We start from the raw sequence: 14,764 nt of genomic DNA, 5'->3' as shown, positions 1-14,764 counted from the left end.
TCTTCTTGACATACAAGAGCATATTGTTAGTTTCAACATAATGCTAGTATGGCTAACTAGAATTGAAATCCTTCTGCTCTGAGGTTTTTATTTATACCTCCTTTAGTAAATCCTAAGGTTCCAAGAATTCTAAAAGCATGACTCGTAGTAGTATAATATCAACAATTTTCACCACATATTTCAGGAATAGCTTATTGTTTCCATCATCTCAGTTTAAAAAAAAAAAAAGTTATGTTGATGCCACAAGCAACTTCCTTACAAACTGTCAGAGAAAAGGCAAATGGAATACAGAGAACAGAAATGTGTTTTACTAGGTACTATATAAAAGATGATCTGTTCAGTACTTCTGTTACTCCAGTAGTGAGCTAGATCAAGTACTACCATCATTGCGCCAATGACAAAAACAACAACATATTTCATAAGAGCCACGAACACTGTAAGAAACTCTCAGATACATGCACTTTCTGTTTGTCAGTTCCCACGATAGTTTTACTAGCTCTCAAGGATAGGATTTAAATGAAATACTACTACTTTAAGTAATTATTACACAATTTAAGGAAAAAAACTCTCCAAGTTCTTCTATTCCATGCAGTCACACTTAGGCAGAAAGAGTATTGTGTGCAATCTGGCAACAAACTAATATCAGAGCCTTAAATAGACGGCCTGCTTCTCCACAATGCATGCAGTCATACAAGCAAAAAAAGTCTGAGCTCCCCACGAACTGACAAGATCACACTTGTAATGTGACAACTAGACTTGATCCAAATTCCCCCTTCACTGTCAAACAAGCCTGCATGACTCTTGATCAAAAGGGCTTCTTCCTAGTTAACTATCATTGATATTATGCCAATGTTTCTGGCTTCTCCTTTTTCTTTTCTTTCTTAAAAAAATAAAAGAACCAACCAACCAACGACATCTGACCTCGTAACTGCTCCTTTTATAAAATCATCTGCAAGTTTCATTAGTGTTTTTACAGGAACAAAGAAGGAAATTGAGGAAGATTATTTTTAAAGTAGATTCACTGAAAAGAGCATTAAAACACCTTCCTCCAAGCTAGTACACTGTTTGAGAAGACTGCAGCTATTATTATGCACATTTGTACACAAATCCCCGAGAAAGAAGTGTGTCACATGATTTAAGATGTTGATATGACAAATTTATGTGTTGTAGACAGGAATTTCCTGATTCAAAACATGGGCATGAAAGAGAGCTTCCTGTTTCTCTCTTCACTCCAAGAAGGGTCTTTGGAAGGGTTTACTAACACAGCCTGCCTGGATACAGAGCTCCAGGTTAAATACTACACTACCATACACACTACCGAAGCAAGGATTTGACTACAACGTAAGCCTGACTGCATGACTCTTCAGCTCAGGAGAGTAACTATGCCACCTATTTCTGAATGCAAGTTGCTGTAGGTTATGCATTTTCACATCTCAAGTCTGAAAACAGATGTGTTAGAAAACAAACCCTTCCCACTGAGCAGAGATCCACTGAAAATCAGTGCAATAATTGATATGCCACTTCAGATTCCTCTGTTTAAAAGCCCATGCATATAAATGAAACCTGGGGTTGCACTTCCAGCAAACACTGCTGTAGAGCACCGGAAGGAAAAAGATTCCCAAGGCCATGCAGATGCCTACAGTAATTACCCAGTTCAGTTAAATAAAGACATGTGTGTTAAACATCCATTTGCATGAACAGGTAGTCTTACAACAAGGGTTTCAACTTGGTGGAGTTGTGGAAATGCATATAGAAAAAGGAAAGAAAAAAATAAACCACCGAGCAATTTTTTCCCCATTTACTTGTTTAACACAGAGGTCATGAAAGTGTGTAGGGTGAAGACACCTGCTTTGCCAAGAAATTACTTTTGTTGACTTTGGATACTGGCAGAGAGTTGGAGCGTTTTCCTTACATATCTGTTCAAACACAGCCAACTCAAGCCTTTCCTTTAAAGCGGTACTTGAAACTGTTTGTGCCTATTCCAGGGTCTCCTGCAATTCAGCCTAACACAATCACAACAGCACTTCTTCACACCTCCATGTGTGGGATATATGGGAGCATTTCTCTGCTCAGCACAGTTAGTCCTGTCTGGTTTTTGCTTTAGAGCTTCTTGGAGTGAAGACCCTTACTTTGGTCAACACACAGACCGTACTAATTTCTTGAGATGAACTGCCATGGCCCCTGTTGAACTTTCCTTCTCTATGGAGACACCACAGATACAGACACCACCGTGGCAAGCATGTAAGAGGTGTGATCTAGGGTACCAGGGACTTCTTTAATGACCTACAGCATAACATCAAGATGATAGCACCTCCTCTGTGCTTCAACTCCTCCATGGAGTTCTTGCATAAAACTGTCCTTAATGTGATGTCTATGCTAGAAAGCACACAGGTAAATTTGGAATTAAGTGAGGGATATGATCAGACAGAACTGATAGCTTTTCCCTGCCGAGGTCAGCTACAAGACTACTAGTACTCAACCGAAATGTTTCTTCAGCAAGAGTCCCGCAGCATGTCTATCCAGCCACAACTTGTGCATCCATGTTCCTAGAAAATGTCACGTTCCTTTTCCTTATGAACAAGGAACAGATTCTACCGACAGCTCACCACCCATTTTTCAAGTTTTGAAGGTTTTTACTCCTTAATGAAATAGCTGTCCTAATGTAGTAAAGCACACATCCTGTATTAAGGAATATAGACATAGCTGACTACAAAACAAGGAGCAGAAATAAACCACTCGTGCATTTCAGCCTTCAAGTGCCATCCACTGCCTTCTGCCAATCACTTTCCTAACACAAACATGACCCACAAAGAAGTAAACCAATTCCTAGTTAGGAATTGTTTGCAGAAGTGAGGAATCCAGAAGTAGCCAAAGGACTGAAAACACCAGAAAACAAAGTTTGCTGAGGAGATTTTTGGGGTTAGCCATTTAGACTTAAAACCATGCAGCCAATCCTGAATACTTGTTGATGTTTTTCCCACAAGTAATGATACAGTATCAACTTCAGCTTGGATTTTATGAGTCCAGCTTGGTAGAAGGACTTTCTTTCAAGAAAACAAAAAATACAGTTTCAGTTTAGGAAAGTTACCAAAGCAATCTTATTTCCTCCCTGCCTCTGGGGAGTGGGTAACTTCGGGGTTTGTTTTTCCTGTGTGTGGGTTTGTTGGTTTTTTTTTTGCTTATTTGGGTTTTGTTGTGTTTGGGTGCCTTTTTTTTTTTATTAAAATAAAATGTACAGAAGAGGGAGCATCCAGTTACTTTTGCACTGGGCTGAAGCCAAGCCAAGGCTAACTCCCTAAAGTACAGTTAGTTAGCTTATATCTATTAACAAAATAATAATAAAATAAAAGCGACTCTACCTTGCCCCATAAGCACTTGGTGAAACAAGTAATATTTTATTTAATAACACGCACGTGAGCCACTAAGTTACTTTCTAGAAAGCTACAGATAACATTAACAACTTTCAAGACTAAATTCCCCACAAATCTATTACTTTGTGTGTGTATGCCACATACATGCCTGCATACACACACAGGCAGTTTTGGGGGTTTGGGTTTTTTTTTTGTTTGTTTTGGGTTTTTTGTTGGGGTGGGGGGGGGGGGGTTGGTTGGTTTGGGTTTTTTTTAAGAAATAAAAATACTGTATTATGAGAAACTGAAAGCTGCACAGCAGCTCAGCTGAATACAGTATCTGACCCTCCTCCTGCCCCTGCCATGTGATCTGGACAACAAGCAACATAAGCACTGTGCTTAGGGTAAATTTACTTTTTGGAGACAAATTGAGTAAACACACACACAATCCTTTTGCATCACTCAGTTGAAAGTTACATTAAAAAAAAAAAAAAGACTATCATAAGCAGCATTTATAAAAGTTACTTTTGCTTTGCAGCAGTTGGCCACTGTCAATGCAAATTCACTTTTAAAATCAACATTGTTTGAAGGATTGACATTTTGAACGTTGCTATCTTTCCTGTCTAAGTCTGGCTGTTAAGAGGCATGTCTCAACTCCCTGAATGCAGCAGAGTGAAACACAGCTACAGGAAAAATGCAAGAACCAACCCTGGCCGAGCACCAGAAAGCAGAACACGATCGCATAAGTAAGCACAAGGCAGAAAGTGCCATTGAGCAGCACCATAATATTTACAGTAGTCCTACGGAGGGTGTTAAGGTTCAGTTGCAGCTATTATGCACTGGGGAGGTGTGCGAGAGAAGGCCAGCCAAACCAGGACAAAAAGACTTCTCCAGGAAGAACAAGATCCGTTATACCAACAGATCACCTGAGAAAGGATCAGAACAGAAAGACAGACGCTGGTAAAAGCTATATGCTGAAGAGCATGTTTAACACATCAGATAGTAATGCATAAATGCAACTCAGACATCAAAACAAAGTGCAAATAAACTGCCCGGCCTAGGAATCGTTTAGTACTTAACTTGATAAAACTCTCCACTTGATTCTGGGAATCCCATGGGGCGGGGGGGGGGTGTGGCAGAGAGAGAATAAAAAACTGCCCTGGCTGTTGACGAGGTAGTGCACAGAGAAGATACCCTGGGGGGAGGGAGGATATCATAATTCTGTAATTAAATAATTCAATAAAAGCTAATTTACTCTCTTTTCCATTCCATTACACCCACTAAAATATCCTGTGAGACTCCACAGATTCTAACAACCAGTATCAACCACTGATATACTATTCTGATTTGACTCTCTAGACAAAATAGCTTACCCATCAGTAATACCATTTCTCTAGTGCAAGATCACCATGTTGTACTGCTTTTCAGACCTGACAAACACTGCACGTGAAGTTGATCTACCAACACTTTGTGGGGAAACAAATCCTAACATATACAAAAGTATATTGGCCCTGAATAATAGAACTTTTGGATTTAAAAGATTTCCACACACAATGTCTGGCGTGTCAGAACACTTGCCATCACTGAATTCGCAGGGATCTAATCAAGGGCAGCATTCGGAAGGAGTTACTGTGTCCAACAGTAGCTTCACAAGAGAAGTGTGAAGTCTTAGGTCTGTAAAGCAGACCTTAACCATTTCCCCCTGCTGAAGGGAGGGATTTAAGAGAGTAGCCTACTCAGGGCAACAAACACAGACTGACCTATTTCACCACAGTGCTATACGCCGGCAATCCCTAGCAAGCTTCACCTACCATACACCAGCTCACACGTCATCATCATTAAAGCCACCTTCGTGAACCATGTTGCCTGTGTTTTGTGGCAACTATATCATGTGACACAGGCAGGTTTCTGTACTGGTGCTTACACCAGCAGGACACTGGGATCTACCTATACAGGAATTCTCCCTCCACTTAGAGAAGGAACATTTTCAAAACCAGAACTGAGTTAAAGAATTTCCATTTAAATCTTCCCAAATTAAATATTTGGATTCAAAAAGAAAAATAGTTTGTCAGCAGGGCTTTTGATACAGGAAGGATGTAGAATTCATTGCCTAAGCTGCCATTTCATCTCTGTCTCCCTTGCCATCCTCTATTCTCCCCGGCACCAGGCTCCTGTGTCGTACCACGTCTTTCATGAAGCATTTTAGCAGATCAACTGGAGCTGCTAGGCACTGCCACCAACCCTCTCTAGACCATCCTCTGGAAGGAGAAGGAGCAGGAAATTTTATTAACAACTGCAGCAATCCGGAGAGTTGACTCATTAAAAAGACATCCCTTCATAAGGTCTGAACATTGGTATTGTCAAAATGTTATACTGTTATTTAGCTGTTCTCAAATTTGACTGGTTCCCAAGTCTCACAATTCAATGAAGAAGTCAAATGCTGAAAATTTATGGTTATTTTACAAAGCAGCCACTCCACCCCAATGCCACAGCTTCCTTTACTGTATAAGAACACAGATTGTTCTGCTGGTTCATGTCACAGAGTCAATTTCCTTACAAAAAACAAACCTTTGATTTTAAAGCCCTCCCCCTCACCCTATGGATGCAAAAGAATCTCAGGTGGCAAGAGGGACAGCATGCAGTCACCTTCTCCCAAAGAAAGTGGGTAGATGTCAGCTGCTCCCCCCTCCAACAGCAGGCTCTATTGCCAGCCCCCACCAAGGCTCGTGCCCAGCACACGTAAGGGTACTCTGCGCAGAACTGTTACGGAGATGGCGTGCAGCAAGGTATGAACAGCAGCTGCTTAGGTGTCTAATCCACTTGGCAATAGTGAAAGAGCGACATACATCAGTTCAGCCTCCTCATCTGTGACAATGAGTCGTGTCTTGTTTGGTCAGCTGCAATTCTCTTCAGCAATACATTTTAACAAAGTTCCGTGAACAAAACCCCTGGGTTTTGATAGCAAAAGGAGCAGCGTGTTGTTGCAGAAGCTATCAGACATGAGGTAGGCATGCTTCCACTTATTTAAAAAGCAAGCAAAGACCTAAATCAATGACAGAGAGGTGGATGATTTATCCTTAAGGCAAGAAAGTGAAGGACAACAATAAGTGCTCTTGCTAGGGTAACTGATGATACATTTCCATTGCGTGGGTGCAAGTCTTTCAAGAACTGCTCCATGAACAAATAGATTTCTTCCTCCAGTGATCTATTACCTTCTGTCATGCTATTCACACGACTGCTGGAACACATTCGGAAAGACTAACTTCAAGTTCTAACACTTCAGTCAGAATCTACTGCACACTATGATAAGCCTGAAATCTCAAGCTCCATATTCTTCCAGGTAAACAGGCTTTCAGAAATCACCTCACTTACAGAAACATTTTTAAATGCCAAATTAAAACTAGGAAAATAAATTTGTATTTAATAATTTACTCTTAAAAAGAGGTAAACTCCTGTAGACAAAATTTGGTATGTTGTAATACAGGGTTTTTTTTTGTTTTGTATTTTTTTAAATGACTGTTGTGTTCATATCCCATCTGCATGACATGATTTTTCAGAGAGGCAATTTTGATTGCATTTAACCTTTGTTTAGAGCAAGTTTTAGCCAATCTTAGAAAATTAAATTTGTGGAAAACAGATATACTCAAAGGTGCCAGGAATTATTCACCAGGCTCTGTAAACTAACTTAGATGCTTCAAACATCCAACTCTCCTGTCCACCTTAACAGGACAATTGCAGCTTCCAATAAAATTCTGTTCAATAAAGCCTTGGACAAGCAAATAAAGACATGAACAACACTGTACTGCCTTTATTTATGTCATCAGTGTCAAACACTTAGACAGCTGCATGAGATTACTACATATACAAGGTATATGTGAATTTCAAAAATTGGCTAGACCTGACAAGTGTAACAATGTAACAATCAATGCAAAACGTAATTTCCTAACAATAAAGGTTATGCAGTAGTTTAGCAGTGGTGTCTTGAGCAGGAGTTATCCTTGCCCTAATGCACCTCTTTAGCTTTGCTATGAGAAGAAATTCAGGCAAATTCCTGATGTTCAGCAGTTTCACAGCGGATGGATGGGAAGGCCGCATGAAAAACAACAGCCATTTTAAAAGTCATTTGTAGTTGTCTTTCCAAAAAATCTCACCTAAGATATTAGCAAGCAGCAAATGAGAAAACAGCATTCAAGAAGTTCAACTAAGAAAGGCACTTTTCTCCACCCCTAAAATGGCATACCATAGCACAACGTTAGCCCGCAAAGCTCACTGTGCTGAAAACTATGCAGCACATACCTAACCACAGATGACCCTCTATGAACGTCAACCCAGATACTCAGGTTGCTCTTAAAGCACACAGCAGTTGGGTGTTTCCTCAGAGCACTACACCTCTATCGGGGATCACAAACACATACTGTTAAAAAGCAACTTTTAATGGTAGTTAAGCAGTTCAGTTGTCAAAGGCACCAAAAGCCACAGTAGCTTATGCAAAAAGGCCTCCCTTTATCAGGTTTAGATTTGTGCTCCTCTGTATCATCCACAAAGAAAGTAGCAATCAAGAGGTTCTCCAAGTTTCACAGTAATTGCCGATGCATGGAAGCTGCCAGGAAACCCAGATCCATGAGCACACTAATGTTGCATGGGACAAGTGACCTAAATTGAAAAAACCTAAGTTTTGGTCACGGGATTTGGGGAATTTCATTTACTTTTATTTTCTTTTATTTTTAAACCGATATTCCATCTATTTCTCAGCTTAGGTAATGGTCTGTACTGCAAAGATTAATTTGCCATACATAGGCTGCACTCCCAGGATCCAGCGTCCACTCTGTATGGAGGAAAGAGGTGAATCAATTAGGAATACCCTAGCTGCAAACAACCTCCTTTTCCTGTCAGGTAGTTCTGGAACAGTAAAGCTCTGCTCTGCTTCACTGAGGGCTGCAGAAGGCTCAGTGTCCACCACACTCCTCCCACAAAACTGTACATTAACTGAAGCAAGTGTTCCTCCGAACCCATAGGAAAGCTCAGGGATGCAGCCATGCATCATGCTAAACACCGCTCGGCAACATAACTTTTGCAGGTGACGAGAAAAATAAACACTGACCCTTTCAATTCTGGGGGAAAACTAGGATTTCCCCTTTTGGGAGGAATCCAAAGAGGCTTTGATCGCAACTTCCAGGTTCACATCATTTATGCATTAATTATTCTAGTGATGGCATCAAGTGAGCTTAAACCCCAATTCAGCGGGAATAGCTTCCGACTTCTTCAAATCCCCCGAAAGCAGAGCTCATTTGGCAATAAATAAAAGGAACTGCAGAACCCGTTCAAGAAGTGGTGTTTTTCTTCTTTCCTTTTCACAATCTCCGTGCATATTTTGGATGTGAGAGAGGTGTATTCTTTGGCAATTGCTTTCTGGACTCCCAGAGAATCGAGCACAGACCATACGACCATGTCCCTCGCTCCACCCACAAGCCCTCAACAAAAAAAAAAGAGAAAAGGGGGCGGGAGGAATGTAGTGATCCTATATAGTTGCCTGATACTATGAAAGGAAGACATATACACTACCTAAGTTGCCTAAATACTATGAAGGCAAGACGTGTATAAGACAGCTAAACGTTAAAGAAAGCTTAAAACTAGCTGGTGGGAAGACAAACTTTCTGTACTTGCCATCGGTTTGCCCGACACCAGCTGACTGTCCCAGTAGTCCTTCACACCAGCAGCAAAGCAGCTAAAATTCATCCCTGATGCAACTCCAGCGAGACTAATAGGTTTCCACACGATTGAATCAGGCCCTGTATATCTAAAACCAAACCCACTAAAGTTTCACTGAAGCGAAGTTGCAGGAGTACAATCCATGGATAACAGCTGGAGAACATTAACTCTCCCCCCCTCCTCTTTCCTGGGGTTAATTTTTTTTTTTTTGCTGTTCAGACAGGAAGCAGTCATATACCATACTGCATAATATAAGGATCCTGGGATATAAGGACAAGTAGAAAAGGATTACAAAGAGCTCTCTAAAAGTTTTTAGCAAAAAGTTGCACTGCCGTAATCCCTGAGCCGCCTCCGCGTTTTAAGCCACGCCACTGCCCCTACATCGCGAATTGAGACAGCGGTTACCTCCCACCTAGTGAAAAAAAAAAAAAAACAAACCCAAAACATAATTAAGGGTATTTTAAGGGTCTCAGGGCAGTGGGAGCCCGTGGGCCGTATCCCCGTTCCCGGGGGGGGGGGGGGGGGTGACCGGGCGAGAGGCGCCGCGGCGGGGTTACCCCGCCGCGGCGCCTCTCGCCCGGTCACCCCCCCCCCAGCCGTGGCGACCCCGTCGTTGCCCCAGCACCCCTCTTTTCCCCCCAGACTCACCCTCGCTGCCGTACTGCTTGCCATTGTTCGCGCCCATCCTGCCGGCTTCATGCTCGCCGCCGCCTCCCTACGCCGCCGCGCAGCATCTCTCACCGCGGGGCGCTGAGCGGATGATGGAAGAGAATGGGGGGGGGGGGGGGGGGCGGGAAGGGGGAACCCCGGGAGTTTTTACGGCGACATGTCCCAGGCAGCCCTGCAACTTCCACCCGCTTCTTCTGGGTTGGCCGACACCCTCCCTTCCCCCCTCAAAAAAAAAAAAAAAACTCTAAAAAAAAAAAGAAAAAATAGTGAAAGAATCAAAAATGCGATGTATGGGGGCGCCGTCCCCGGTTTCCAGCCGGGGTGTCAGGGCAGGGGAGGCGGCTCCGGTTATAATCCACAAGCGGGACGGGCGGGACGGCCCCCGGGCGCAGGCTCCGCCGCCGGCGCTGGGGCTCCTCCGGTACTTCAGCGCCGCTCCGCCTTCCTCCTCCTCCTCGCAGTCCTGCTGCTGCCTCGCCCGGGAAGCCGCCACCAGCCACTTGTTGCCCGGGGAGGGAGGAAAGAAAGAGCCGCCGCCGCAGACTTTTGTTAGCGGCAGGCGCCTCCTCCCGGCGCCCAGCGCCGCCGGGCCGGGGGGAGGGAGGGAAGGAGGGATGGATGGAAGGAAGGAAGGAGGGAGGGAAGGAGGGAGGGAGCTGAGAGCCGGCCCCGGCCTTTAAAGACACAGCGCCCGGCCCGGGGGCTCCCCCTGCCTCCTCCCGTGTCTTGCTCCAGCCCCGCCGCCCGCCGGCGCCCCTCAGCCCGCCCGGGCCGCGCCCCGACGAGAGGCTTCGCCGGTCCCTCTCTCCCTCCCGCCCGCGCTCCCGAAGCCCAGCGGGCGGTGCGGGGGGCCGCGGAGCACAGCTCCCGGGGGACCGGCCCGGCGGGGCTGGGAGCCCTTTGCCCGGGTGTCCTTCCGACGGTCAGGTGCTGCCGGTCGGGCACCTTCGGGACACCTTCCAACCCTCTGCAACTCGCCGGAGTTGTCAGGAAGTCGCCGCGCGTACCAGGAAGGGGGGCAGGCCGGCTGTTTGCCTGCCCTTCCCCGCTCCTCGGGAGTTCGAGCGGTTTTCTCCTTCACAAACAGCCTTCCCGCAGGCACTCGGCTTCAGTGGATCGCTCCTGGCCTTCGCCACCGCAGTGGAGGCAAAAAACCAAAACCACCAAAACCCAACCGTCTAACAGCCCCAGGCAAGTTCTTCAGGTACCCTATACCTATAGGGACGGGTGCTTTTGAGATTAGATGTTTCTCTTCAATTCAGCTTTCTTACAAAACAGCTGCTTTTTCTTTCACCCCAGAAGACTGACTCTTGAACTCTCACAGGCCACGGGGATTGTCAGGAAACCAGATGCAACGTGTCCTTTCAGCTCAAGCCTTAGGGCTGTTATTGTGGACTCTCGTAGGGACTCGCCCACCATTACTGATGGCATCGAACGGGACATTCCGTATTGGCAACGGCGGAGTACGCTCAGCGGCATGAGGGACAGCAGTGATGGGGCGAGGAACTCCTCCAAGGGCAGCCCACCCTAACAACACAATGGGGGATCACGGGTTTCACTGCCGTGGGGGCGTCTGCACTGCCTCTGCCTGGCAAAAGGGGCTGGATAACAAGAGATGCTCTCGATGGGATGTGATGGTAAAGTGCGTGTGTGAACAGGTTAATACCTGAGCCTGCCAGTCCTGAGAGGATGCTTGCCCCCAAAAGGGCTAACACTAAAATAAAAAAAATAACAGCGATGAAGTTTGCTCAAGACAACGGTTACCCAGACTAAGCAGTAATCCGGGGTTACCAAAAGGTTTTTGGAAAAAGAGTCAGATTGAAAAGAAGTAAAGAAGGATGAAAGTTTGCGATAGGTGGAGAGAGACCTTGGAGCAGGCGCAGAGCAGCAGTACAACCTGGTTTGACACTGCCAAAAGTCACCCCACTGGTGTCTTGCCTCTGCCCCAGCCTGATGGCGCTGGCTCTCTGGTGGCAGTTCGGGGTGCGACAAGTAGGGACCCACACCCCAAGTGCGCGGGGGTGTTTGCGGCACGTGCATTAGCCAGTCTTAGGGAGCAGCACAGGTGTGTGTATACACTTAAAACGTGGGTTGCGCAGGTACCTGCAGGAGGTGTGTGCAAACAGGGGTGTCCACGCCCCCAGAAGAGGGGGGTGCGCTTGTAACCCACACAGCCTGGGGAGCAGCGTGCCCACAGCCATGCGTGTGTGCGACTAGGACTCCTTTGGATTAGTTACAGAAGGGTCTTTAGAAGTTTATAGCTGTTTACTAACATTTTGCAACTATCTACTCTTGTGATTTATGTGTTGCATTGCTGATACTGAGCCTCAGTGCACAGCTCACTGATTGCCAGGTCATTACATGTCCTCATTAAAAAGACAAAACTGTTTTAATCCTGATTTGTTTTAAACCATGAGTTGAGCAGTTTTCCCTGCACCACACTACAATCTTATGTATGAAAACGCCCGTCTTCCTAAATACGTCACAACACACACAAGACAATTACCGCACGTACAGATAACCCTGAGCAAATTACATCTCTATCAACATACACAAACGGTGTATGAAACTGCAGAGGCAAAAGCATCAACACTGACAGCACTACAGAGAAAGTTTCCAAAACCTGAAGTGACAGGTTAACTTAAAAAGAAGAAATGTGCATTTTCATTAAGAGGTGGGATAATTACCTGAAGCTGAAATGAGTACCAGCAGCGCAGATGACTGACAAGTAATCAAGCAACGTTAATTAGGTTTTAATCCCATCAGATACTGGTCATTAATGCTTCTCCTTGTGCAAAAGTTCTGGTCCTGATTCAAGATGACTATGCACACCCTTCAATTCTCATCAATGAAGGTCTAAGAAGACATTGCCTTCTGGGGTCAGACTCATCAAATGACCATCCTATGGTTTTTGAGAGAAAATATGAATTAGTCTAAAATTATGGTTTTCTGTAATCAAAGGTTAATTTCTAACTGCTGATATTAAACAAACTTTGTACTGCGCCAAGGCAGGCAGGCTTCGACACAAGTGTCTGCTTTTAATATCCTCTATTTCCTTTCTGAGTTACCTGTTCAGAGGGTGGGGGAAAAGGATTTCTGCCCTCCATTAAATGGTAAAAGGTTATGGTGTGAGGTTAATGTTTGCCTTACATACAGGCCCACAAACTGCCAGCAAAGACATACAGTCTGTCGTGGTTTAACCCTAGCCAGCAACTGAGCACCACACAGCTGCTCAATCACTTCTCCCTGGTGAGAGGGAGGACAGAATCGGAAGAGTAAAAGTGAGAAAACTTGTGGGTTGGGATAAAGACAGTTTAACAGGCAAAGCAAAAGCTGCGCACACAAGCAAAGAAAAAAAAAAAAAAGGAATTCATTCATTACTTCCCATGGGCAGGCAGATGTTCAGCCATCCCCAGGAAAGCGGGGCTCCATTAAGCGTAATGGTTACTTGGGAAGACAAACGCCATCACTCCAAATGTCCCCCCTTTCCTTCTTCTTCCCCCAGCTGTATATGCTGAGCATGACATCATATGGTGTGGAATAGCCCTTTGGTCAGTTGGGGCCAGCTGTCCCAGCTGTGTCCCCTCCCAGCTTCTTGTGCTGGTGAGGTGAGAAGCAGAAAATCCTTGACTCTGTGTGAGCACTGCTCAGCAATAACTAAAACACCTCTGTGTTATCAACACTGTTTCCAGCACAAATCCAAAACATAGCCTCAACCTAGCTACCATGGAAAAAATTAACTCTATCCCTGCCAGAACCAGCACACAAACAAGCACAGTTTTCCCTGCCATGTGGCTTGTAGCATTTGAAAAACCCACCCCAAACACTTGCTAGGAACTTACGTAGGGAGAGCAGGATGTTAAAGAAAGAACTAGGACTTTCTATGGCACAGCAACCTACCTTTGTCACCCAAACCCCCACCTCCGTCTCAGCAATGGGCAGCTGTGGCTGGCATGCCCAGCCATACCATCCTCCCCCCACTGGTACTGCAAAGCAATGCTGGTCTCCAGCCATAGGAGAGCACATGCAGGCTGAAACCAACCTGTGTCCCCCCACTCCATGTGGAGCCCAGCTGCTCTTAGTCTTAGCCTGGAATACAGTGATGGGAGTAGCCGCTGCAAATTACTCCATAGGCAACCTCTCAGCTCCTCATGTCACATCGTGTGCTGTGCATCCCATGGCAGTCAACCACCTGAAAGCTTTCCTGTGTGGGTCAAAGGGCCAGGAAGGACAATGATCCCACTTCTAACTCCTAGAAGGCTGTGTGTTTGTTGCAGCAACCTTTCATGCATATAAGCGAGAGATTTCTTAGACTGATTGGAAACACAACCTCACACAGACCCAAGTGCACAGCTGTACGCAAATAATTTTATGGAATTCAGAAAGAACAGAGCCTCTGTGAGAAGGAATTTAGCAGTTTCTCTCCAAACTCAAAATCTGATGCACCACAACTAAAATGATCCCCTTTGCCAAGGAGTATTTTTGCTCATCAAGAACAGCATAGGCTGGTGCTTTGTGAGACAGGAAGTTCAGCTGTCGAGGGAGCCTTGTAAAGAATAAAGATGTTAGACAAACAAGCTACCACTTCATCAAATTTATGGCATAAATCCCAGGAATATTCTGATATGACCAGAACCAAAAGGAAGGAAAAAGAACCCCACCAAACTGAACAAAACCAAACCCAAATGCAGAAAAAAGCCTACAGAGGAAAGAACTTCTTGGTTCAGGAGATCTGAATTCAGCTTTCAGATGAAGGACTGAATATTCCTGCTGCGCATCCCCTTATGCTCTTCCTAGAGGAGAATGAAATGGACGGCACACGGAGAAGTAGTAAAGTACCAAACTCATTATTCACCGCAGATGATACTACTGACAATGGGTAACCGTTTTGTGCACGGCATTTAGGACAGCCAGTCTTGGAGCTTCATAAGCCCAAAACTGTCATCATGAATAGAGAAGTTGGAAAATGCTAGTTCAGAGACGACCTACAAGTTTCAACTAGGATAAGTCATCTTATAGACCTGCAGTACTTACCG

The 14,764-nt window shown here is 44.9% G+C and overlaps 1 protein-coding gene across 1 annotated transcript in view; it reads right to left on the bottom strand.

Moving 5' to 3' along the window:
* The window catches only part of FBXL7 (F-box and leucine rich repeat protein 7), a 190,752-nt gene extending 180,317 nt beyond the window's left edge, over positions 1-10,435 (bottom strand). Inside the window, exon 1 of the mRNA XM_064443408.1 lies at positions 9,708-10,435. Within this exon, the coding sequence (XP_064299478.1) occupies positions 9,708-9,744 (37 nt within the window). The 5' untranslated portion in view covers positions 9,745-10,435. The remainder of the gene's footprint in view (positions 1-9,707) is intronic.
* Positions 10,436-14,764: the final 4,329 nt, after the last annotated feature.

The sequence above is a fragment of the Phalacrocorax carbo genome, chromosome 2 (assembly GCF_963921805.1).
Source record: "Phalacrocorax carbo chromosome 2, bPhaCar2.1, whole genome shotgun sequence".
Lineage (NCBI taxonomy): Eukaryota > Metazoa > Chordata > Aves > Suliformes > Phalacrocoracidae > Phalacrocorax > Phalacrocorax carbo.
The sequence above is the reverse complement of the archived record's forward strand: the minus strand, read 5'-3'. Positions and strand labels throughout refer to the sequence as shown.